Source organism: Trichechus manatus, unplaced genomic scaffold (genome assembly GCF_000243295.1).
Source record: "Trichechus manatus latirostris isolate Lorelei unplaced genomic scaffold, TriManLat1.0 scaffold00045, whole genome shotgun sequence".
Classification (NCBI taxonomy): domain Eukaryota; kingdom Metazoa; phylum Chordata; class Mammalia; order Sirenia; family Trichechidae; genus Trichechus; species Trichechus manatus.
In genome coordinates this window covers 1,418,837-1,444,283 of record NW_004443981.1, presented here as the reverse complement: position 1 = coordinate 1,444,283, position 25,447 = coordinate 1,418,837, and the positions used below count along the sequence as shown (strand labels likewise).

Sequence of the window (25,447 nt, the reverse complement as noted above, 5' to 3'; positions counted from 1 at the left end):
ACTGAACTGTGCATGTAGAAATTTTTAAAATGGTGTATCTTTGGCTATGTATATTTTCACCAAAAAAAAAAAAAAAGGTCAAGAAGGGAGAGGGTTGACATGTTGTGGGGTTGTTACCCAATGTCATAAAACAGTATGTGTACTACTGTTTCATGAGAAATATTTGTTCTATAAGACTTCACCTGAAGTACAATTAAAAAAAAAAGAAAAATAACATGTTTATAATGTCTTTTGGGCTATAAAGACTGTTACTTAGCAGCAAACATTTTTAGCCATCTCTTTTTCCTCAAAACAGACTCATCTTCCATGTTAAAGGAATGTTTCCCGGTAAACGTTTCATGACTGACTGTTAATAAGTGACACTACCCTTTATCTGGTATCTTCACAGACTAGCTTCATATTGACAGAAGCAAATAAAACGCCCACCAAAACACATCCAGACAGAAAGGCCTGGATACGAATAAGGGCAGTGATTCACTATCCAATATTCTCATGAACGCTAACAAAATAGTGAAGAGAAAAAAAGAGGCTGAAGTTATTTGATGCTCTTGCTTGTCTTCTTTTTATTGTTAAAAATGACACGATTCCTTTAGCCTTTGGATATTAATTGACTTGTAACACAGTATTAATAGTTGCAACTCCTCCATATTATTCCTAGCTAAAACAGCATTCACTAATATCCCTAATTTAACAACAACAATTGTGCTAGAGACTTGGTGGCAATATGATGTACAAACACTGCTGCAAAAGCCAATTACTCCATCCTCCCCAAATCAGGAGTACTTAATGAGCACTTCGTTAATAACTAAATGGCATATTGTAAAGCACACAAAATAAGTTAATCGATAATGGCATTAAGTTTAGCCAATATTCAATAATAAATTTCTTTGAAGTTTATTAAAGGGTTTAAGTGAGACGTGTATATAATAAATGTTTAAAAAATCACTTCTTTCAGGAAGCTAAGGTTAGAGTTTCCTTATTTATCTGTACTTTGTCTTTAAATCAAGAAGGAAAAAGAAACAGATCAGATGATGAATTACTAAAGAAAGAGAATACCTTATCAGAGACTGTTGCAAAATTAAAATGCGGCTCATACAGATGGGGTGCTAAAGATGACGCAGTCTGTAATAGTGCCCTTGCCTGTTGAAAAAGAAAAGTCAAAGACGTATAAGCATTTATCAGCACTGCATTTGTGATTTTTTTTTTTTTTGGCAAAAGAATCCTTTCTTAGGATATTAACATGATCTTGTGATAAATACAGATAACATTCATCATGAAATACAATGATTTACTGATACACAATTAATGACATATCTTTTCCAAATGATGTTAATTATAAAATGCTTCACAAGACAGAGAAAATAAGAGAATTGAAAATTTAGATTTAAAGTTATTTGTAAAGTTTAGATTTTAATATCTGTTCTTATAAAATTTGGATTTCAATAATATATACAACTCAAAATATGATCCTCTCAATGCTTTTTCAAAAGGCCTTTTTAATCTAGTTTTTGTTGCTGCTGGTTGATTTAGTAGGTTCTTAATTACTTGTCTTCTGATGTAACAAAAACTATATTAATTTTCAAAACCCTGAGTTCTGTGCTGCATGAGCAAGTAACATTTGTTATTATACTGCTGACCAGTTTTCTGAAAATGACAAGCTTTCTGTTAAAGTACTCAAAAAACACAAATCATAGCATTTTTTGTCCCATAGAGGCTCAAAGGAGACCACTGAGAGGCGAGATGCTCTTGCATGCATTGTTCAGACCACAAAACTCAGCGTTCACACTGGCTGAGCGACCCTCCATTTTGTAAGTAAACCCAAAGCCTCTGTGACAAATTCATGTACCTTGAAGACAAAATGATATCAGTTCACATAGAATGGCAGATATTGATTTTTAATAATAAAATGAGGTTAGTATGATGAAACATTTTACCAAAACATTTAAAATCAATAGTATACTAGGTAATCTACAATAAGGAGGAAGGACAGAAAGTCACCAATATGGAAACAGAGAAAATTACAAGAAGCACTTTCACGAGAGACAAATTATCATTTTCCAACAGTTAGTTTCTGTTTATAAAATACAAATCCATCTTATTTACTTTTGGGACATCTATGAAATAAAGGCAATATCCAATGACATTTCTTCCTTGTTTTATTAAAAGTTTATCATTGTGCTTAGGAGACCAGGCTAGAGGTTAAATTCCTAGCTTGCTGCTCACTATGTCTGTGACCTTGGATAGAGTTATTGCCGCATTTTTACAGAAATAACGTGCACCTTCTACATTTGCCAACCGCACCCTCCCCAGGAAGTTATTTTTGTAAGCACAGCTATGCTGGTTTTTTCTTTTTACATGTTGCTGTAAAAAAAATAGCATAGTGCACTTATGAAAATAACCTCATAGGGGAGGGCGTGGCTGGCAAACAAACACAGAAGCAGTGCATTATTTGCGTAAAAATATGGCACCCTCCCCAAGTCTCAGTTTCTTCATCTCTAAACTGGGGAATGTAATAATATCTACCTTTGACTACTATTAATATTGTATAAATATATTTAGCATTTTAAACTTTTTGTTATATGCAATAATAATAATGCAATTTATTAAGCACCTACCATGTGCTCAATTCTATGCTTTTACTATGCCAGCAGTCTTCATAAAAACACCCTCAGGTTAGTACTATTATTACCCTATTTTATATATCATCCATTCATTCCACAAATATTTACTGAGCACATCCCATGCACTATGCACTGTTTTTGATGCTGAGAATATAGCAGTTGTAACACAGATAATGTTCCTGCTTTCATACAGCTGACATTCCAAATTCTACAAATAAAAATAAAAGTATCGGATAAAATGATAAGAACCGAGACGAAAAAGCACTGGGAGGTGTAACTGTGTCTGAGGGCTCCTTTAGACTGAAGTACGAGATGGTCTTTCTAAGGAGGTGGCATTTAAGCTGAGCCCTGAATGACAAAAGGAAACTTTTGCAAGATCTGAAGAAGAACATTCTAAAGGCCCTAAAGTAAGAATGAGGATCGAATATCTGTGGAACAGCAAGGAAGCTACAGTGTCTGGAAGTGGGTGGGAAAGGAGTGGCAGAAGATGCAGTCTGAGGGGAAGCCAGAGGCCACAGGATGTGGGGCCTTGTAGGCTATGTTTGAAGTCCAGATTTTATTCCAAGTGTAAAGAGAAGCCATTGGAGGATATTAAGCAAAGCAGTAGTAAGAAAATCTTACTTGAAATAATCCTTCTGGCTGCTCTGTGGGGATGTATTATAGGGGGCAGAAGTGGAAACAAAAGGACCAGCTAGGAGGCTCAGGCAAGAAATGATGGCGATCTGGGTAGGGGTGGTGAGAGTAGAGAAAAGTGGCCAGGTTCAAGGCGTGGCTTGGAGGTAGAACTGACAGGGCTTGTGGATGATGGAATGAGCCCTCATGGTGCAGTGGGTAAAGAGCTTGGCTCCCACCAGCTGCTCTGAGGGAGAAATATGTGGCAGTCTGCTTCTGTAAAGATTACAGCCTTGGAAACCCTATGGGGCAGTTCTACTCTGTCCTGTAGGGTCACTATGAGATGGAATCAACTTGATAGCAATGAGTTTAACTGGTGGATGATGATGGGAGAGGAGGGAGGGGGAAAGGCAGTAGGAAAAGAAAAAGCTTCAAGGGTGGCTCCTAGAGTTTTGGCTTGAGCAACCAGATGATGGATGGGAGATAGTGAACGGTGGGACGGTTTACTAAGATAGGGAAGACTGGGGAAGAGCAGATTTGTCATAACAAAGTCAAGTATTCTATTTTAGACTCAGAAAAGTTAAGTAACTGGTCCAAGATCACATAGCTAGGAAGTGACAGGGCTGAGATTCAAATGCAGGCCTGTCAGACTCTAGAGCTCATTTTCAAATTACAGCATATAATGACAGTCACAGATGATAGCTTTTCTCTGAAGAAAGCAAATAGTCCTCTGTCCTTCAGCAGCTCACTGACCTGTTCCAGGTGGCCCTTCCGCATCTCCAGCACGGCCAGGTTGTTGTAGGCCTCGGCGTGGTTGTTGTTGTTGACCAGAGCCAGCCTGAAGCACTGATGGGCCAAATTCATATCTCCTATTCCCTACGAAACAAAAGCACATGTTCACACACGTGAATCACACTCTCCCTCCTGCCATCTCCTCCCTTCTTTCCTCATGTACAGCCCTCCCTTGGTATCCCTGCGGGATTGGTTCTAGGACTCTGGTGGATACCAAAATCCAAGGATGTTCAAGTCCGTTACAGAAAATGGCATAGTATTTGCATATAACCTACACATACCCTCCCATGTACTTTAAATTGTCTCTAGATTACTTATAATACCTAATACAATGTAAATGTTATGTAAATACTTGTTATACTGTATTGTTTAGTGACTAATGGCCAGATGCGAGGTAAACAATGCTCAGTGAGTGCTGGAGAGGGACTGAGGATGTGTGAAATGGCGGGAGGCTACAGCCGGGTATCTCTACACATCACTTCATTCTCATGGATTCAGTGTAGTGCTCGGTGCGCAGTAAATTCAAGTTTTGCTTTTTGGAACTTTTTCTTTCCCTTTTCAGTTCGCAGATGTGGAACACACAGATACAGAGGACCATGGATACAGAGGGTCAACTGTATATCTTTTCCTTTACTGAAGAAAAAGCAACAAGTAGTGATCATAGGAGTTAGGTGTGAATTCCCTCTAAGGGGATTTAACTTGGGAATATAAAATGAGTTATGACAACTGCTAGAAACTTCTAAATTGCTATGTGTGATTATAATCAAACCTGAATTTACAACACTTGAAAATTTCTTCAAACTAATTTATGGCTATCTTTTCTATAAAAGAAATTAGAGAAACAACATACCACAGCTACATGTCCTAAATTGTACCAGACATCAGCTATCTCTTCTTCATTTTCAGCCAGAGAAAGGGCACGTTCAAATGAGGTCAGAGTCATATCATACTGCTGGGCATAGAAGCAACAGAGACCCAGATTGTTAAAAAGCTGGCAGTTATAAACACCCATCTGCAGAAGCCGCCTTTGTGAAAAAGCATACACAAATTTTGGTGTCAGAACAACTTCAAATTTCAAGACATATATATATATGTATATATATTGTACAAAGTTAGAAATGAATTCATTTTATAATATTTAACACTTCCAAAAATATAAATAGAAAATGTTATAGTAAATAATAAAAGAAAAAATTTTAAGGAAATACAAAAGTATGTCTTTTGTAAAAGTACTAGTCATGGGAAATATGTCCAGGGGCAAGGTCAGAAACAACTTACAGGAAGTTTTTTTCTCCAAAAGCTTTGCTAGAGGACCAAAATAAGAAATGGTCCCATAAAGAAAAACCCACACATTTTAGCTTTATAAAGCTTTGGTGCACGTAGGAAAATTCCTAACACCTTCTATTCTAATTTTAGGACGGTATTTAGCATTTACCTCTAAGTTTTCATCTGAGTTGGACCATGTTTTTATGTGTACATTGTGGTTTAGCTATGTCTACCGACCTCCAATGAGCGTCCATCGAGGAAGATAAAACCATCAGTTGGATTCTTATGCTATCCACTTAGCTTTCACACTGTAGCTCAGTAACCCTATTTTGCATCTATGCACCATTAATCCCAAAAGACAAAGCATGAGGGAGTTGAGATAAGCAAATGAAAATCTGCCCAAGCTGCTCTGAGAAACACATTACCCACTTCAGGGGTGGGAAGGTAGAGTCAGCTACATGTACAAAGGATAGCATTCATATTACTATATTTAATGCTTCCAACATATATTTGGAAAGAACTCTTATCAGCTGCCAGTTGTCTTCTTGTATATTACCCAAGGGGGAGAGAGAATCATAATTTAAAAATTAATTTAGAAACCGTATGCAGGATAAAAAAAGTATGTGCTCAAGGGGGAACTCATGATCATAATTTACTCAGACACGGAAAAAGTATAAGTAGACAATGCTTTCTAAAATAGGTAATCCTGTTTCAGGTCCTCATCAAGGCTCTGAACATGGGCCAACTGTTTTTTTTGCAAATCTCTTCACTGTTTCAGCTCTGTATCTTTATATTATGCTTAGTGGTGTGAATGGAGTCAGTAATGAGAAGTATTTCAGGTTACTACTAAGCTGTTACTGGTTGATGACAAAATGGCTAATTCATACAATATGTTGTTAAAAAGTCAGTCCATTATCCAGGTGTGTTTCTGCTGGATGCCAAACATCTATGTTTCCAAATTATTGGATGTCATTTTTATGCTCATAGAACATCTGGGTGTTTGAATTTTTCATTTCATATAGTCATGCCTATACATTGTTTCCCTACGGTTTCATTTCGTCTTATTATTGTTATACCAATATTTCACAGAAAAGTAGTCCTACAAATTACATTTAAGGCATACCTGTAAAATCGGAGAGCTATTTCTGGTTGATCAGAATAAAAGTGGTTGCTTCCAATACATGCAATGGCTTCCACGTGAGTATTGTCTTGTTTCAAAACTTCTTTGTAGTATTCGGCTGCAGATGACATATCGTTCATTTCCTGTGCTCCATCAAACAGAAGGGCAATACTTTATTACTTAGATTGGCCAAGAAATTATTTGTTCTGACTGATATAAGTTCATTCATTCAGCAAATATTTGTTGAAAGCCTACCATGTGTCAGACTGTTCTAGGCCCTGGGGACACAAGATGAACAATAAAATCAAGTCATTGTCCTCATGAGGTGACATCTGGTAGGGGGGACAAACAAAGGAGCAAATACGTAATGTAATGTCAGCAAGGACATGTGCTGTGAAGAAAAACACAACAGGATAAGGAGACAGAGAGAGGGAGGTGCTGCTTTGGATGGGGTCATCGAAGCAATCACCTCGGAGGAGCTGCCATTTTGAACAGAGACCTGAACAAAATAAGGGACCGAGACCTGACAATATCTGGGGGGAGAGCATTCATTTACTACATGTATCGTGATAGGCAAAGGGGAAAGCAAACGTACAGGCCTGAGATGGGAACACACTCGGCACGTATCAAGAACCACAAAGGTGAGTGAGGCTGGAAAGAGGGAGGGAGAGTGATATAAAAGGAGACCAGAGAGGCAGCTAGGGGCTTTGTCGGTCATGGTAAGGAACTCAGATTTTTTTTCTAAACTGAAGGAAAGTCATTATAGGGGTAAAAGCTGAGGATGAACGTAGTCACGTTCACATTTTTGAAGTGTTATCTGCAGGATTTTCCAAAGTAGGGAGGAATGGTAGCAGGGAGACTAGGAGTCCAGGAAAGAGATGCCAGCAACCCAGACTAAACTAAGTTCAGAAATACATACCAAAATAAAACTAAAGAAATTTCCACAGTTATTAAATACTCCTTCCAAAATACTGATAATCATAAATAAATGTGTTTATTTTTATTAAAGAACGCTGTATCTCTCAAATCCACCTTCAAGGCCCAGTTCAAACTCGACACCCTTCATGAAGATTCCCCTAGCGCCCTCACTTCACACAGCTCTCTCTGTCTCTCAACTTATATGATATTTATTGTGTGAAGGACTCATTTGTTCTTCTCCTGAGGACTCATTTTTTTTTGAAGATTTTAATCATAAAATATTTTATCATATCTAAGAGATTCCATCGATTATAAGAAGCGTCACACATTGCTTTCTTATCGCGTACAATTTCCATTTTACACTTACTGACAGACTTATGTAGACCTACTCTGACATAGATTTTATCACAAATCATCATTTTGCATGCTTTTTTATAAAGCAAAATATAAGTAAGATAAATCATATATAGTATTCCTAAAACTTCTTCACATGCAGAGTCCAATACTTCTGAATCACTTTCTGCCTCAGTCATCGACATCCAAGCTTTTCCACACAGCATCATTACGTGCGTTGGTGATGCACTGTGTTTCTTACATGCATGCTCCACTACTTCTCCAGGATTTTTCTCCCAAGCCGCTGGCAGTTATTATGCAGTGCCGATACCCGTGCTTTTTTGATCTTACTAACCAAAAACCAAACTCATCACCGCTGAGTCAATTCTGACTCATAGCAACTCTATAGGACAGAGTAGAACTGCCCCATAGGGTTTCCAAGGAGCAGCTAATGGATTCAAACTGCTGACCTTTCGGTTAGCAGCCTAAGCTCTTACCCACCGTGCCACCAGGGCTCCTTGATCTTACTAGCAGTTGTCAACGAAAACTTTCAGACACAATCAGGGCTTAGGTGGTCTTCCTCCTTCAAGTGGTCCTTAAGTGGTTAGTTGACTGAAACATTTAAAAGCTTCAGTTGTCCAGCCATGCCACCAGGAGCAGATGGTGACAACTACATGACAACTGCCTCCTGGCCACAGTGATCAACGATGCCATCTATTGTAAGATGTACCCAAATTTCAGAGATATTAAAATTTTAAAAAAGTATGTTTTCAGAATCTATGAAATATGATTAATTTCCTTGAGACCAAGACATACTTTTTCTTAATACAAAATCTAGCGGTTTTGGATATTACAAAAGTAATAAGCAAGAATTAAATGACTCTCAAACATTTTCTTTAACCTTCTGTTTCCTTGTGGGGGGACTTCCACTATAGCAGTGGTTCTCAAACCTTTTGTTCTCGAAATCCCTTTAAACTCTTTAAAAACTGCTGAGGACTCCAAAGAAGTTTTCTTTATATAGGATATATCTATTGGTATTTACCAGGTTAGAAAATAAAGCTTTTTAATTTTTATTTAATATTTTAAATATTTATTAATTAATCCTAAAAAAAGTAACAAATAACATGCAATAAACCTATTGCATGTTAACATAAATAACATTCTTATTAAAAAATAACTATACTTAACAAAAAATAATAATTAATAGTGGGAAATGTGGCTTGCATTACATTTTTGAGAAATTCTTCAATGTCTGGCTTCATAGAAGACAAATGACGTCTCATATTTGCTTCTGTATTCAATCAATTGTAAGATTTTGTATCATAGAGACAATACAGTATCTATCTCTCACACAGATATATAGTTGGAAAAGGGAGGAGTATTTTAATGGCCTTTTCAGATAATTGTAGATATTGTTCTTTAGCGCTACCCTAAAACTAAGAAGAGGTCATTTCTTAAAGATCAGTTGCAATGTGATTCTGAAATCTGATATATCACTGAGTTTTTCATACATTAAAATCCAATGGTCTATCTTGTTGTTATTGTTATTGTTAAGTGCCATCGAGTCACTTCCAACTGATAGTGACCCTATGTACAACAGAACGAAACACTGCCCTGTCCTGTGCCATCTTCATAATCATTGTTATGCTTCAGCCCATTGTTGCAGCCACTGTATCAACCCATCTCGTTGACGGTCTTCCTCTTTTTCGCTGACCCTCTACTGATGTCCTTTTCCAGAGTCTGATCCCTCCTGATAACATGTCCAAAGTATGTGAGACAAAGTCTCTCCATCCTTGCTTCTCAGGAACATTCTGGTTATACTTCTTCCCAGACAGATTAGTTCATTCTTCTTGTAGTCCATGGTATATTGTAAATTTTTCGCCAACCCCATAACTCAAAGGCATCAATTCTTCCTTGGTCTTCCTTATTCGCTGCCCAGCTTTCACACGCATATAAGGCAACGGAAAACATCAGGCGCATCTTAGTCCTTAAAGTGACACCTTTGCTTTTTAACACTTAAAGAGGTCTTTTGAAGCAGATTTGCCCAATGCAATGCATCGTTTGATTTCTTGATTGCTTGTTCCATTGGTGTTGATTGTGGATCCAAGTAAAATGGAATCCTTGATGACTTCAATCTTTTCTCCATTTATCATGATGTTGCTTATTGGTCCAGTTGTGAGGATTTTTGGTTTATGTTGAAGTGTAATCCGTACTGAAGGCTGTACTCTTTGATCTTCATCAGTAAGTGCTTCAAGTCTTCTTCACTCTCAGCAAGCAAGATTGTGTCATCTGAATATAGCAGGTTGTTCATGAGTCTTCCTTCAATCCTGATGCCCCATTCTTCGTATAGTCCAGCTTCCCAGATTATTTGCTCAGCATACAGATTGAATAATATGGTGAAAGGATAAAACCCTGCCGCACACTTTTCTTAACTTTAAACCACACAATACTGCCTTGTTCTGTTTGAATGACTGCTTCTTGGTCTAAGTACAGGTTCCTCAGGAGCACAATTAAATGTTCTGGAATTTCTATTCTTCACAATGTTATCCATAGTTTGTTATGATCCACACAGTTGAATGACTTTGTATCATCAATAAAACACAGGCAAACAACTTTCTGGTATTCTCTGCTTTCAGCCATGATCCGTCTGACATCAGCAGTGATATCCCTTATTCCATGTCCTCTTCTGAATCCGGCTTGAATTTCTTGCAGTTCCCTGTCGATGTACTGCTGCAACTATTTTTTAATGATCTTCAGCAAAATTTTATTTGTATGTGATACTGTTTGACAATTTCCACATTCAGTTGGATCACCTTTCTTTGGAATGGGCGCAAATATGGATCTCTTCAGTCAGTTGGCCAGGTAGCTGTCTTCCAAGTTTCTCCACATAGATGAGTGAGCACTTCCAGTGCTGCATCTGTTTTGTTGAAACATCTCAGTTGGTATTCCGTCAACTCCTGGAACCCTGTTTCTCGCCAAGGCCTTCAGTGCAGCTTAGATCTCTTCCTTCAGTACCATCGGTTCTTGATCATATGCTACCTCCTGAAATGGTTGAATGTTGACCAGTTCTTTCTGGTGCAGAGATTCTGTGTATTCCTTCCATCTTCTTTTGATGTTTCCTGCATTGTTCAGTATTTTGCCCATAGAATCCTTCAACACTGCAACTCACATCTTGAATTTTTTCTTCTGTTTTTTCTGCTTGAGAAATGCTAATCATGTTCTTCCCTTCTGGTTTTCTAACTGCAAGTCTTTGCACATTTCATTATAATACTCTGTCTTCTCAAGCTGCCCTTTGAATCTTCTGTTCAGCTCTTTTACTGCATCATTTCTTCCGTCTGCTTTAGCTATTCAATGTGCAAGAGCAAGTTTCAGACTCTCTTCTGACATCCATTTTGGTCTTTTCTTTCTTTCCTATTTTTTTTAACAACCTCTTGCTTCTTCATGTATCATGTCCTTGCATGCAAAAAGACCAAACCCTTCGCCATCAAGTGGATTCTGACTCATAGTGACCCTGTAGGACAGAGCAGAACTGCCCCACAGGTTTTTCAAGGAGTCATTGGTGGATGCAAACTGCTGACCTTTTGGTTAGCAGCCGAACTCTTAACCACTGCACCACCAGGGTACCTATCCTGCATAGAACAGTTTAACTTTTATGTACTCCAATTCATCAGTCTTTTCCATCATGGATTTCTGACTTTGTGTCATGCTTAGGAAGGTCTTCCCCACTCTAAGTTTATACAAATAATTCATCTATGCTTCTTCTGGAACTTTCATGATTTTATTTAATTCTCTGAGTCATCTGGCAGTAACAGATTCTTTTAGTGAAAGAAATCAGCCAGCCTGACTTTTTATCTATTTATTAAACAATCTAATATACCTACTCCTCACTATCTCATAATCCCTCATTTCACATTTACAACAATAGTAAAAAATCTACTATCCAACTGTTTTGTGCATTAGCAACCCACCGATTTGCACACCCGCACCGCACATAGCTCGTCCAGGTTGCACAGAGAGAGAAGCGGCGCCGCATCCGGGATATTTAACCCCAGTCTGGAACTCACAGGGCGCCCCACACTCCGGCTCCACCTAGCTCGTGCCTCCCCTCCCTCCTCCCAGCTCCAAAACTTTTCCATCACCCCAAACAGCAATAACTCCCCATTCTCCCCGCCTGTCTAAGGTGATGAAGAAGTTCTGGAAATAAACAGTGGTGACAGTTTTACAACGCTGTGAGTGTAATTAATGGCACTGAATTGCAGACTTAAAAACTATTAAAACAGCAAAGTTTATGTTATTTATACTTTGTTGTTGTTGTTAGGTGTCATCGAGTCTGCTCTGACTCATAGTGATCCCACGTATAACAGAACTAAACGTTGCCCAGTCCTGCACCATCCTCACAATCATTGCTATGTTTGAGCCCATTGTTGCAGCCACAGCGTCAATTCATCTCACTGAGGGCCTTCCACTTTTCTGCTGACCCTCCACTTTACCAAGCATGATCTCCTTCTCCAGGGACTGAGACGAAGTCTTGTCATCCTCACTTCTAAGGAGTATTCTGGCTGTACTTCTTCCAAGATAGATTTGTTCATTCTTCTCGCAGTCCATGGTATATTCAGTATTCTTTATCAACACCATAATTCAAATGTGTCTATTCTTCTTATTCTTCCTTTTTCATTGTTTAGCTTCCACATGTACACGAGGCGACTGAAAAGACCATGGCTTGGGTCAGGTGCACCTTAGTCATCAAAGTGACATCTTTGCTTTTTAAGATTTTAAAGAGGTCTTTTGCAGGAATAATTTTTTTTTTAATCCAATCGGTTTAACAGGCAACCTTTATCATACTCTAAATTTTCATATGTATGACCACATGTGGAGTCTATTTTGGTCCTTTAATCTGTTCCTGTATCAGAATTGTTTAAATTATAGTAGCTCCAGAATTATTAATGTGGATTTAAAATAATATTTTCAAGTATATAAGTATCACTTCAAGTATACGAATAAACTTGGTATCATTGAAGTCATTTTTACAGTTGTTAGTTTTGAACCAATTCACAAAGTACTGACTATAATTAGATTTTTACTCTATAAAAATAAATTGCAAAATAACTTAAGGAAGTGAATGTTGCAGTGCTTCTCAAATATTGTTATGCATCCAAATCACCTAGGGAATTTTTTAAAAATACTAATGGCTTGGCTCCACCTTCCAGAACTTCTGGTAGGTAGAGTATGGGTTGTTCTTCTGACAAACTTCAAGACACTTTCTATACACTGTAAAGTTCGAGAACCACTAGAATAATATTTCCTAGCGTAAGGTTACTAATTTCAAACCCCTTGTAGCAAAGAACAGCTCAAATAAAGACCTCTCTTCCCAAAGGATAAAAGAAGTGTCTCAAGAAAAATAAAAACTACAGTCAAAGAAATTTAGCCAGCATAAATCATTTTAAACAAGTTTCTATACAAAACAAGCAACAAACAACAGGCAGCACAATAATGTTCATGGTAAAATAGGAAACATTTAAAAGATAAAATACCAAGACGAAAGCAATAAATAAAGGAAGAGAACGCCTCCAGAGAAAAGCATGATGTACATAACACAAATCCTTAAAGGCATGTGAAGCGTAGGCTGCAACACTGAGAAACAAACTTTACTAATTAACTCTAAGTCCATTGTCACATAAAAAGAAAAAGAATACACTAGAAATCTGACTTGGTAAGGTAAACTTTGGCAAGTGGAGAATTAACTATGTAAATTCAAGGAGAAGTACCACATTCAACTCTTTCAAGTCTGTACTTTGTCCTTGATCACCCTATTTGGGCCATGACATACTCGTCCCCATAATGGGGATGCTTTCTTCTCCACTTTTTTCTTCCTTCAAGGCCACACTCAAATTCTACTTCTTTTATAAAGCCTTCCTGTGTACACTTGGAAACCCTGGTGGTGTAGTGGTTAAGAGCTATGGCTGTAGCTCTTAACCAAAAGGTCAGCAGTTCGAATCCACCAGCTGCTCCTTGGAAACCCTATGGGACAGTTCTATAGGGTCACTATGAGTCGGAATTGACTCGATGGCAAGGGGTTTGGTTTTGTTTTTGTGTACACTTACAAAAGGATATGTTCCTCAATCTCCTGGCCCAACCCAGAGCAGGGAAAAGCAGGAGGGTAGTTGATAAAAGAATCTGCTCCAGAGCCACTTCCTATCCCATTCATAGCAACAGTGACTATAACAGAGGCTAGCAAGGAGTTCTCCTGGCCAGTAACCACACCTCAAAGATGCAGACAGTTCTTCAGCTCCTGCTGCAGCACTTCCTGCCTGAGCAGAGACAGGGCAGAAGGACTGAAATGTGCAGAGGCACAGGCTGAAGGTCAAAGAGCTCTGACAGTCATCACTATGCATGAATTCCACTGGCTTCAAAATTCACTCTATTTAATTTCCTTTCTAAGCTTCATGGTCAAAGCTTTGCTTATGTTCAATTTAGGGTCACAAAAAATAGAGAGATACTGATAGACATACTTCTGTTTATACATTTATCAAAATTATATTTCTAAAGGGGAACCTTTAGACAATTTTCTAGACAACTTCAAAATATTTACTGATTTTTTATTTAAAAAGTAATACATGATCATAGAAGATCTGGAAAATACAGAACACATAAAGAAGAAAATAAAAATCAGCCACACATTATCATCCAGTATTAATACTTCCCACTCTTTTCTTTAACAAAATAATTTTAAGAAAATTATACCTAGCATTTTTAAGGAATTTAAAACACGGTGGAGATATTGCTGTTCAATAATGTATTGGAAGTCCTAAATAATAAGATACAAAAAACAACAGGGTAAAATAATCACAGTGAAGAGAATGAAGTTGTATTTGCAGATGATGATTATTTACTTAGAAAATTAGAGAGAATCTATAGATAAGCTATCGAAATTTAAAAAGAGTATTTATCTAGGTTGCTGGTATCAAATCAACTTTTAAAAAATTAGTGCAGAAATAACCAGAAACAATCAACTTGAAAAAAGAAAAAAAAAAAAGATTCTATTCATAGTTATACCTAGGAACACATCTGTGCAGAAGAGTTGACACAGCAGGCTTGAGACTGCTGTTCTTAGAAAGGCCTGACTGCAACACTGGCCCTTGGCCGGGGTCTGGGAATTTGGCTAGTTCTCTACATTGATATAAAACTTTCCCCAAATGATAAGAGTGGCTCACTGTACCTAAACTGTTTGTACAAACAATGAGGTTTAGGCTTAACACCTACTTCCTTCTGGGAGTCTGGAATTTGGGTATATGCTAGGCAGAAGGTGCCTATGTGAACAGCCCCCAGTAATAACCTCAGGCATCGAGTCTCTAATGAGCTTCCTTGGCAAACAACATTTCATGCATGTTATCACAGCTCGTTGCTGGTGGGATTAAGCGTGCCCCATGTGACTCCACCAGGAGCCCTGGTGGTGCAGTGGTTAAGAACTCGGCCGCTAACCAAAAGGTCAGCAGTTCAAGTCCACCAGCCAGCTCCTTGGAAACCCTATAGGGCAGTTCTACTCTGCCCTATAGGGTCGCTACGAGTTGGAATTGACTCAACAGCAACAGGCTTTTTTGTTTTTTTGGTTTTGGTGTGACTTCGCTAGGAGAGAACTCTTTTAAAAGCCTGAGTCTGGTTTCCTCCAGACTTTGTCCCATGGGCCTTTTCCCTTTACAGAGTTTTCTTTGTACCCTTTCACTATAATAAATCTTAGCTCTGAGTACAACTATATGCTGAGTCCTGTGAGTCCTTCTAGCCAATCACCAAACCTGATGGTGGTCCTGGGAACCCCCAATACAACATCTTTATGGATATGATTGCAAAATATTTACTGAAGGACAAAAAGAAAACGTAAGTAAATAGAGTTATATCATGATTAAGAACAGGAAGAAAGGCAGCTCTCTCCCATCATTCATGCATTTAATGCAATTCCAATCAGTATGCCTGCAGGTATTTCTATGGTTCATGTTAGGTCAATTCTAACATCAATGTGGAAGAGCAAAGGGGCAGAATAACCAGCTTTGAAAAAGAAGAACAAGATGGTAGGATTTGCCCAACCTGAAATCAGGAATTATTGTAAAGTTATAGTAATTAGGCAGCAGGGAAGGTATCTCAATGGGGTTTTTCATGGAATTTGACATGACTCCAAAATTTATAAGAACAAACAAAAGACCAAAAATATCCATGACTCTCCTGCGGAAGATGGACAAGGAAACCTATCATATTTTAAGTATTATAAAGCTATAGTAATTAAGATGATGCAATATTGATACGAGGAGAGACAAACAGACCAACAGAACAGAACAGAAGGCCCCAAAACATATCCAGCATATATGGAAAATTGATATTTGACATGACAGACCATGAGAAAAGGATCAATAAATGTGCTGAAACAACCAGCAATCCATATGCGGAGGAGGGGGATCATTTAAATCCCTATCTCATACCATTCTCTGTAGTCTTCCGTATGTTTGAAATATTTTGTAATAAAAACTAAATTTTATAAAATACATATATTAAAGTCTCTTACTCAAACAGTAATCTACAAGCCAACAATCACAACTTCATAAATTATCTGCCTCCTTGCTATGACCCTGTGGGATTATGAGCTTTCTGAAGCAGCGCATATCCTCAACCCTACAACTTTTTGAATAATAAGTACTTTACCTCATAGATCCTGGCAATTCCACAAAGTAGGGTTACTTCTCCTGGAAACTTATCTAAACCTTGTTTGAAAAGATTCAAAGCAGTCACAGGCTGATCCAACGAGATGTAAACCTAAAACCAACATACAATTAATAAAGCATTAGTTCTTAAAATAACAGTGTTTGTTATAACAAGTTTATAATGACAGTTGTTAGTAACAAATTATCTCCTAGATAATTATAGTACAAAAATTTCAGAAATGTGCAAGAGCAAATTTCCAACCATGAGGTTATAATTTTGTCTCCACATGTTGAATATGGAACATCATTCATTTATTAATTCAACAAATGCTTATTGTGGGCTTACTAAGCAACACGTATATGACAAGGCTCTGGAAACACACAAGTGATTAAGACAAGGTTCCTTCTCTTACAGTTGTCCCAGTAGAAGAATGAGTCTTATAAACACATGATTCCAATACAGAGTGATGAATGCTCTGAAAGAGGTTAGAGAATCCACAGTTCTACCTGTTGGGTTAGAGAGTAGTCAGAGAAGGGCATTTTCAAGGTGGACAAAAAAGTCTAAAACAGACTGCCTGAGTCAGAATCCCAGCACCAACACTGACCAGCTGTATGGGGTTGAGTAAGTTACTTTTCTTCTCTGTGCCTCATTTTCCTCATCTAGGAAATGGAAAAAATCCTCACAACCACCACTTGAAGGTTCAATGACACAAACATCAGCTACTGTTACTACTGTTATGTGTGTGCGTCCCTGAGTTTCATGCCAGGAGAGGACAGAAAGATAGGCTTGGGCTGGTGAAACCTAAAGTGTTCAAACTTCATACCACAGGTGATGGGACGGCAGTGGAGGTTCATTTTGTGTATTAAAAATTGAATCTGTGTTGACAGTTGTACAATTCTGTGAATATACTAAAAACCACTGAATTGTACACTTTATAAGCGTCAATTTTATGGTGAGTTATATCTTGATAAACTTGCTATTTAAACAGTTGAAACATTGATTGTTCAATTTGTGTTTAAAAAGAAAATTCTGTGTATGTGTAGGAGAGAGTGGAGAGGAAAAGGCAATAAAAAGAAATCAGTGGAAGGCTGCTGTGGTTGCAAAAGATGAAAATGGCTCAAAATAAGGCAATAATGGGACAAGTGGTTTTCAGAGATATAAGAGGTAAAATCAATAGGACTTAATGTCTGATTAGATGTGACTGAGATTTCTGGCTTTGGTGGATGGATATATGGTGAAGCTATTCTCTGAGATGAATGATCTTCAGCAAAATTTTACTTGCATGTGATATTAATGATATTGTTCAATAATTTCTGCATTCAGTTGGATCACCTTTCTTTGGAATAGGTATAAATATGGATCTCTTCCAGCCAGTTGGCCAGGTAGCTGTCTTCCAAATTTCTTAGCATAGACAAGTGAGCACTTCCAGCGCTGCATCCATTTATTGAAACATCTCAACTGGTATTCCATCAACTCCTGAAGCCTTGTTTTTCGCCAGTACTTTCAGCGCAGCTTGGACCTCTTCCTTCAGTACCATCAGTTCCTGATCATATGCTACCTCCTGAAATGGCTGAACATCGACCAATTGTTTTTGGTACAGTAACTCTGTGTATTACTTCCATCTTCTTTTGATGCTTCCTGCATCATTTAGTATTTTCCCTGTAGAATCCTTCAATATTGCAACTCAAGGCTTGTATTTTTTCTTCAGTTATTTCAGCTCAAGAAATGCTGAACATGTTCTTCCCTTTTGGTTTTCCCCAGGTCTTTGCACATGTCATTATAATACTTTACTTTGTCTTCTTGAGCTGCCTTTTGAAATATTTTGTTCAGCTCTTTTACTTCATCATTTCTTCCTTTTGCTTTAGCTGCTAGATGTTCAAGAGCAAGTTTCAGAGTCTCTTCTGACATCCATTTTGGTCTTTTTTCTTTCCTGTCTTTTTAATGACCTCTTGCTTTCTTCATGTATGATGTCCTTGATGTCATTCCACAGTGCATCTGGTCTTCAGTCATTAATGTTCAATGTGTCAAATCTATTCTTGAGATGGTATCTAAATTCAGGTGTGATATACTCAAGGTCATGCTTTGGCTCTTGCGGACTTGTTCTAATTTTCTTCCACTTCAACTTGAACTTGCATATGAGCAATTGATGGTCTGTTCCATAGTCGGCCCCTGCCCTTGTTCTGACTGATATTGAGCTTTTCTAGCGTCTCTTTCCACCAATGTAGTTGATTTGATTCCTGTGTATTCCATCTGGTGAGGTCCACATGTATAGTCACCGTTTATGTTGTTGAAAAAAGGTATTTTCAATGAAGAAGTTGTTGGTCTTGCAAAATTCTATCATACGATCTCCAGCGTCATTTCTATCACCAAGGCCGTATTTTTCAACCACCAATCCTTCTTTTTTGTTCCCAACTTTCTCATTCCAATCGCCAGTAATTATCAACACATCTTGATTGCATGTTTGATCAATTTCAGACTGCAGAAGCTGGTAAAAACACTCAATTTCTTCATCTTTGGCCTTAGTGGTTGGTGCATAAATCTGAATAATAGTCATATTAACTGGTCTTCCTTGTAGGCGTATGGATATTATCCTATCACTGACAGCACTGTACTTCAAGACAGATCTTGAAATGTTCTTTTTGACGATGAATGTTGACTCTATTCCTCTTCAATTTGTCATTCCCAGAATAGTAGACCATATGATTGTCTGATTCAAAATGGCCAACACCAGTCCATTTCAGTTCACTAATGCTTAGGATATCGATGTTTATGCGTTCCATTTCATTCTGATGATTTCCAATTTTCCTAGATTCATACTTCATACATTCCACGTTACGATTATTAACAGATGTTTGCAGCTGTTTCTTCTCAGTTTGAGTCATGCGCATAAGCAAATGAAGGTTCCAAAAGCTTGACACCATCCACATCATTAAGGTCAACTCTACTTTGAAGAGGCGGCTCTTTCCCAGCCGTATTTTGAATGCCTTCCAGCCTGAGGGGCTCATCTTCCAGCACTATATTAGACAATATTCCGTTGATACTTGTAAGGTTTTCACTAGCTAGTTTTTTTCAGAAGTAGACCACCAAGTCGTTCTTCCTAGTCTATCTTAGTCTGGAAGCTCTGCTGAAACCTGTCCACCATGGGTGACCCTGCTGGTAGTTGGGTACCAGTGGCATAGCTTCCAGCATCACAGTAACACACAAGCCCCCACAGTACAACAAACTGACAGACACGTGGGGGCATTTCTTCATATTCTGTATTAAAGGATACAAGTAAATTTTATCTTTTATAGGCAATGAATGGATTTTAATAAATCAATTTATGGAGAAATAAGTCAAACCACGTATTTAACAATAATTAAAATAAAAAGCGTTAATTTTTTTTTCAACCACACTTCCTGGCATATGTGGCCAGGGATTGTCAATGAAGATGATAGTCAAATAGTGTGACCTGAGGCTTTCTCTTTCAGAAAAGTCTAGTAACTAATGTTTTGAAACTTTAAAGAATTTAAATTTAATATGGCGACACCATGTGTGTCAGAGTAGAACTGTGCTCCATACGGTTTTCAATGGCTGGTTCTTCAGAAGTAGATTGCCAGGCCTTTCTTCTGAGGTCACCATGAGTCAGAATTGACTCAATAGCAACTGGGTTTTTTTTAAGTTTAATATATAATGCACAGAAGATAAATTTAAATACCATATAGTTTCTGATAGTTCTGGCAATCACTGTAAACATAACATACTAAGACTCTGACAGTAAATTTAGAGCATAAATTTCATTTTGTTTTTTTCAGTATATGAATTTTTATTACCATTTTTAGGAACTAGTGGCACTTCCTTTCATATCTCACCTTCTTTTGAACCTCCTTTGCCACACTTTTTAAATTTAAAAATCTCTTAAAGATACAGCCAGATGATGTCATAAGCACCACTTCAACAAATCATTTTCTTTAAAAGTAGCCTTGGTGAGGGTCAAGAAGTGACTGGATACTAGCAGTGAAAATTCTAGGCAGCTCCTTCACTTCTGGTATAGCAGTGTGGGGCACCATGGGGCAGTGAACAGACTCCAGAGTCACAAAGACCTAAGTTTGCTAACTCTTAGTAGATAGATGACCTTGAAAAACTCATTTAAGCTCTCTTAGCCTCATTTTCCTTCCATGTACAAAGAAAATGATAAAACCTACTTTGCAGGGTTGGGTGAGGGTTAAATTAACTGCATACAGAATGGGCCTGATACAATGCCTCATGCTGAGTAGGTGCTCCATAAAGGGGAAATACTGTTTTCATTATTATGGCAGAGCAGAAAAATCAAGGACTTACACAAAAACTGTCCCTGTTCTTAGACAGCCTGCTCAGGTGGGAGACAAGTCTGGTAGAAAAGAGGGCCTACCTGGGGCCTGTTACCTATAGGGGTGGTGACTCTGTGGCATTTCCTTCTGTCCTAACAGGCAATCTTTCAAAGAGGTCTTCTCATTTTTCATGACAATCCATTTCTCTTGACATAACTATCCTCCATGTTCTCACTTTTCCCCTTGCTATAAAAAAAATAAGTCAAATCTGAGCATATTAACTTTCCAAATATTCTGAAGAAATTGGCATCTCTCCCCCAGCATTGGCCAGAATTTAGACTTTTATTCTGAGAAGACAAATGTCACTCATATTAAGAATATTTACTTACTTTTGCCAAGTAGAGAAATGTATCTACCATTTCCTGCTGCTTCAGGGCTGATTTAAACTGTTTTTCAGCTTCACGATACATTCCTAACCTAAGAATAACCATTAAAAAAAAAATTAGACATTCAACTTAAAAATAAATACTACAGCATTTATTCATAGCCTGAATAAATTCACATCCCTAAGGATATGAATACAGACAAACCCCATCTATAAGAGCAAGCATGTACAAACGAAGGTACTGTCGTACACATATATAGTTAATATACATGTTTATCTAGTTTAGGAAAAAGCTGCCTATCTCCCATATTCACTGCCTACATAACCTCTAAATGGCATGTAAACAGTCTGTCTGGAGCCTAGTCACAGCAGGAGTAATAACTGCCAGTAAGCCAGGTCACACCAGTTCACCACCTAAAGAGCTTATGATCAGCTGGACATAAAGCAAATGACCTGAATAAATGCTTAAAGAGTCTCTACTTTCCTGAGAGAACAGAAGGATGACATTTCTTTGATACCATCTTCCACTCTGAGACAAAGCCTACTTTTTAAAGCTATCCTTAAATTATTCTGATATAAGTGAAATTGCCATTTGACTAATATAGTTACATCATCTTATTATTCTAGAAATCCTTTTTTCTGTTCCTGATTTGGTGTCTGATACTGATTGTCCTAACCTACGCATCTGAGATTTGCTCCTTGTCTAAATATGATTGTCCTGATGTCAGCTCCCATCTCTTCTGCTCAGCGAACATTTTGCTAGTGCTAAATCAGTCATTAAAGCAAACACAGCTTTCGTTCAGCCTGGTCTTACTAGACCTGTTGGGCTTCCTCGTAGCTACTCATTCCTAGCCACCTAAGAGCTACTTAGGTGCTTTGTGATAATGCTTTTATTCTATAAAATAGCATCAGAACAATATAAATATGTTCCATTGTGCTACTTTCATTAAAAGCCTTGAAAGAATAGTTCTGATCTTTCTTCATAACCTAAGCCTCAAGCACTGGTGTAGCTGATACCCAAATGGTTGCTGGAAGACTTGGGATTAAAGGTGACCCCAAAAGACCTGCCTAAAGTTAGAAGATGCATGATGTGGTAGAAGTCTCACAAATTCACAGAGTATAAAATGTTAGGAAAGAGCTCTAAAATTCTGGAAAACAGCACATTTATACATATAACTTCAACTAAGCATGCAAGTCATAAGCACTTGGCTAACGCTTGGTCACTGAATTCCGTGAATGCTAATTATACAGGACAGTTTGTATATTTTTTTCTAATAACTTATCTCCTTCCAAAAGTGATTTAAAAGGGATTAAAATTTAAAAATATATATAAAACAAGAATGTGAAAACAGAAATCGATTTTTTTAAACAATGGAGATTGAAAAATAAAATTTTAAATACAAACAAAATAGCAACCAGAGTTACTGAGATACCTGGAAGACAAAGTAAAGGAAGGATGGGTCATATTTTTTTTTTATTACTACATCCTCAAGATATAACTTCTTCTAGTACTACCAAAAATGTTAAACATTAGGTGAATTAATGTTAGAATCTTCAGGTCCTAGGGAAATAATATGAAACTATGGAAATAATAAGAGAATTGGAGTCAGAATGCTGAGCTCAAATTCTTGCTCTGCCACTACTAGTTATACCAATTTGGAAGGTCACTTTATCTTTCTGAGGTTTAATTTTTCTCATCCTTAAGAAGAGCTAATGATAGTAACTACCTCAGAGGTGCTGTGAGATTTAAGTGATAATGTAATGTATAGACAAGCCACCTCTTAACTCTAAAGCACTCTACAGATGTGCAGCATCAGTGTATATACAAGACTTGCGGGCTGAGAGGACTTCACTGGGATCAACATCCTTCGTTCTAGTCCCAGGTCTGTTATTAACACTTATGCAAATCACAGCCTCTCGGGCCTCAGCTTCCTCATCTGAAAAAGGCTGTTGACCTGATGGCCTCAAAGTTTCCTCCTCCCAGCTCTAAAGAGTTATCAGTTTTAACTGCTACTATGTGATTGTTAGGTAAATCCTTACTCAAATTAACCAAAAACACAATTTTCATTTCTTCATGAGGAAATCTATTAAAAGAGAGAAAGAGAGACTGGAAACTCTAAAATACGTTGCCACTTCTAAGCCCTCCAAAAATCATCAGAATTTTATTTTACCTGTAGTAACATTTTCCAATCTGCACTTTCCACCACCAGTCCTTGTACTGAGAATGCTCTGTGGAAAGGGCCGCCAAATCCAAAGCCTTTGAAAAGAATTCATTTTAGATTAGAATTTTCTTTTCTAGTTAGAAACAATAAATAAAATAAACCATATAATTAGCATCAGTCAAAACATGCATTATATATCGAACAGAAACTTGGGTTGCTCATGTTTCCAGATGGCCCCACCAATTTTCCCTAATCAGTTCCAGACCAGAGGGCTGACAGCAGATGAGATATCAACATTGATTAAAGAGAAGGCATAAAACTGATAATTACAAATCCATTATTTTTTACCCCATCCACTTTATTTACTATCTAATGACTCAAAATGCCTACAAACTTGGAGGTAGAGTAGTCCCCGCTCATTCGTGGGGGATATGTTCCAAGACCCCTAGTGAATGCCTGAAACCAAGGATAGTACCAAACCCTATATATACTATGTTTTTTCCTATACATACACACCTATGATAAAGTTTAATTTATAAATTAGGCACAGTAAGAGATTAACAACAATAACTAATAATAAAACAGAACAATTACTAAGTAAAATAAGTGTAAAATAAGCACTGTACCACGGTGGTCAATCTGATAACGGAGACAACTACTAAGTGACTAACGGGTGGGTAGTGTATACAGCGTGGCTATGCTGGACAAAGGGATGTTTCATGTCCCAGGCAGGACGGAGCAGGAAGGTGCAAGACTTCATCACGCTACTCAGAATGCTGTGCAATTTAAAACTTATGAATTGTTTATTTCTAGAATTTTCCATTTAGTATTTTCAGACCGTGGTTGACCGTGGGTAACTGAAACTGTGGCAAGTGGAACTGTAGATAAGGGGGGACTACTGTAGTCAAGTCTTTGTTGTGTTGGCCAGGCCAACTGCAGGCCCCACTTTAAAGACCAATGTAGTAAAATAGAGAAAGATCAAGTGAACAAATTAAAAAAAAAATTTTTTTCAAAAATGGCATCACACAGAAGAGTGAAAGGAGTTAGGGTGATTGAGTAACTGTCATCGCCAACACCCATCATTCCATTACTCTGACATTACCTTCTGTTGCGGTAATTCTCAGGGTCAGACTTTCTTTTGCTTCGGACTGAAAAAGATCTTAATTGCTTTCCTATTTTATATCTGTTTATCTCATTTCCCTAATATATTCTAGTTTATTCCTTACAGTGTTTATTCAAGGAGTCCCTGGGTGGCACAAATGGTGCTTGACCACTAGCAGAAAGGCTGGTCGGTTGAACCCACACAGAGGCACCTCGGAAGGCAGGTCTGGCGATCTGCTTCCAAAAGGTCACAGCCTGGTTGCGCAACTTGAAGAATATAATCAATGTCACTGAATTGTACTTGAAGAAATTGTTAAGCTAGTGTATGTTTTGCTATGTGTGTTTTCAACAACCATAAAGAAAAAAATAAAACGTTATGGAGCAGTTATACTCTGCACACATAGAGTTGCCACAACTTGGAATCGACTTGAAGACAACTAACAACAACAGATAAACAACAACAACTCAAGATCAGACAAGAGATCACTAAACGGGAATTAGAATTTTATACAGAAGAAATGGAAACTGTTTTTACAGAGAGGAAAGCAAATCAATCTTTACACAATTTTGAAGCTCATCTAAAGATTTGGAGAATAAAGGCTTGGGTTATTAGTTAAAAGAGGACTCTGATTTTTTAATAACACTTATTTTTTCTCTCCAAGTTGGAAAAATGTCTATTTTTTCAATGTTAATATAATCATGATATCCAACAACTCAGTTAAAGTACCTCTTAGATTTTCTGTTCTATTATCTCAAAATGCATTGATATCATTGTCTACTTCTTAATATTAACTCTTTTCTGAAATGAATACCAGGAGAGTTCCTCCTTGCATCTCCTACTGTAAAATCAATTACTTTTCCTTGTGTTCCCCATTTTCTTTTGCTCCAGCAGAGACCTCTAAATATGCAAGCTATTTATGAAGGGATGATGTCACCAAGCTGAGACTCTCATGGACTTGAAAAATCAACATCTCTACTTGAAAGCTACAGAAATTCAAAACAAGCAACACACTACTTTCATACACTTATTTTTTCCCCAGCCAGAAGTAAAAATGAAAGCAAAAAGGAAGTAAAAAGTATAACTTCAATTAGCATGATCTTTGGAAAATACTAGGGAAATCTATTTTCCATCAACCCAGTTCAGGACTACGTTGTAAATA

The 25,447-nt window shown here is 37.6% G+C and overlaps 1 protein-coding gene across 3 annotated transcripts in view; it reads right to left on the bottom strand.

Moving 5' to 3' along the window:
- The window catches only part of TTC8 (tetratricopeptide repeat domain 8), a 51,385-nt gene that overhangs the window by 2,281 nt on the left and 23,657 nt on the right, over positions 1-25,447 (bottom strand). For all 3 annotated transcript variants that reach the window (XM_004376658.1, XM_004376656.1, XM_004376657.1), the window contains 7 exons: positions 23,196-23,281; positions 21,029-21,116; positions 16,351-16,461; positions 6,415-6,554; positions 4,876-5,050; positions 3,987-4,109; positions 1,057-1,140 (listed from right to left, as the gene is read on the bottom strand). In XM_004376658.1, the coding sequence (XP_004376715.1) occupies positions 1,057-1,140; positions 3,987-4,109; positions 4,876-5,050; positions 6,415-6,554; positions 16,351-16,461; positions 21,029-21,116; positions 23,196-23,281 (807 nt within the window). The remainder of the gene's footprint in view (positions 1-1,056; positions 1,141-3,986; positions 4,110-4,875; positions 5,051-6,414; positions 6,555-16,350; positions 16,462-21,028; positions 21,117-23,195; positions 23,282-25,447) is intronic.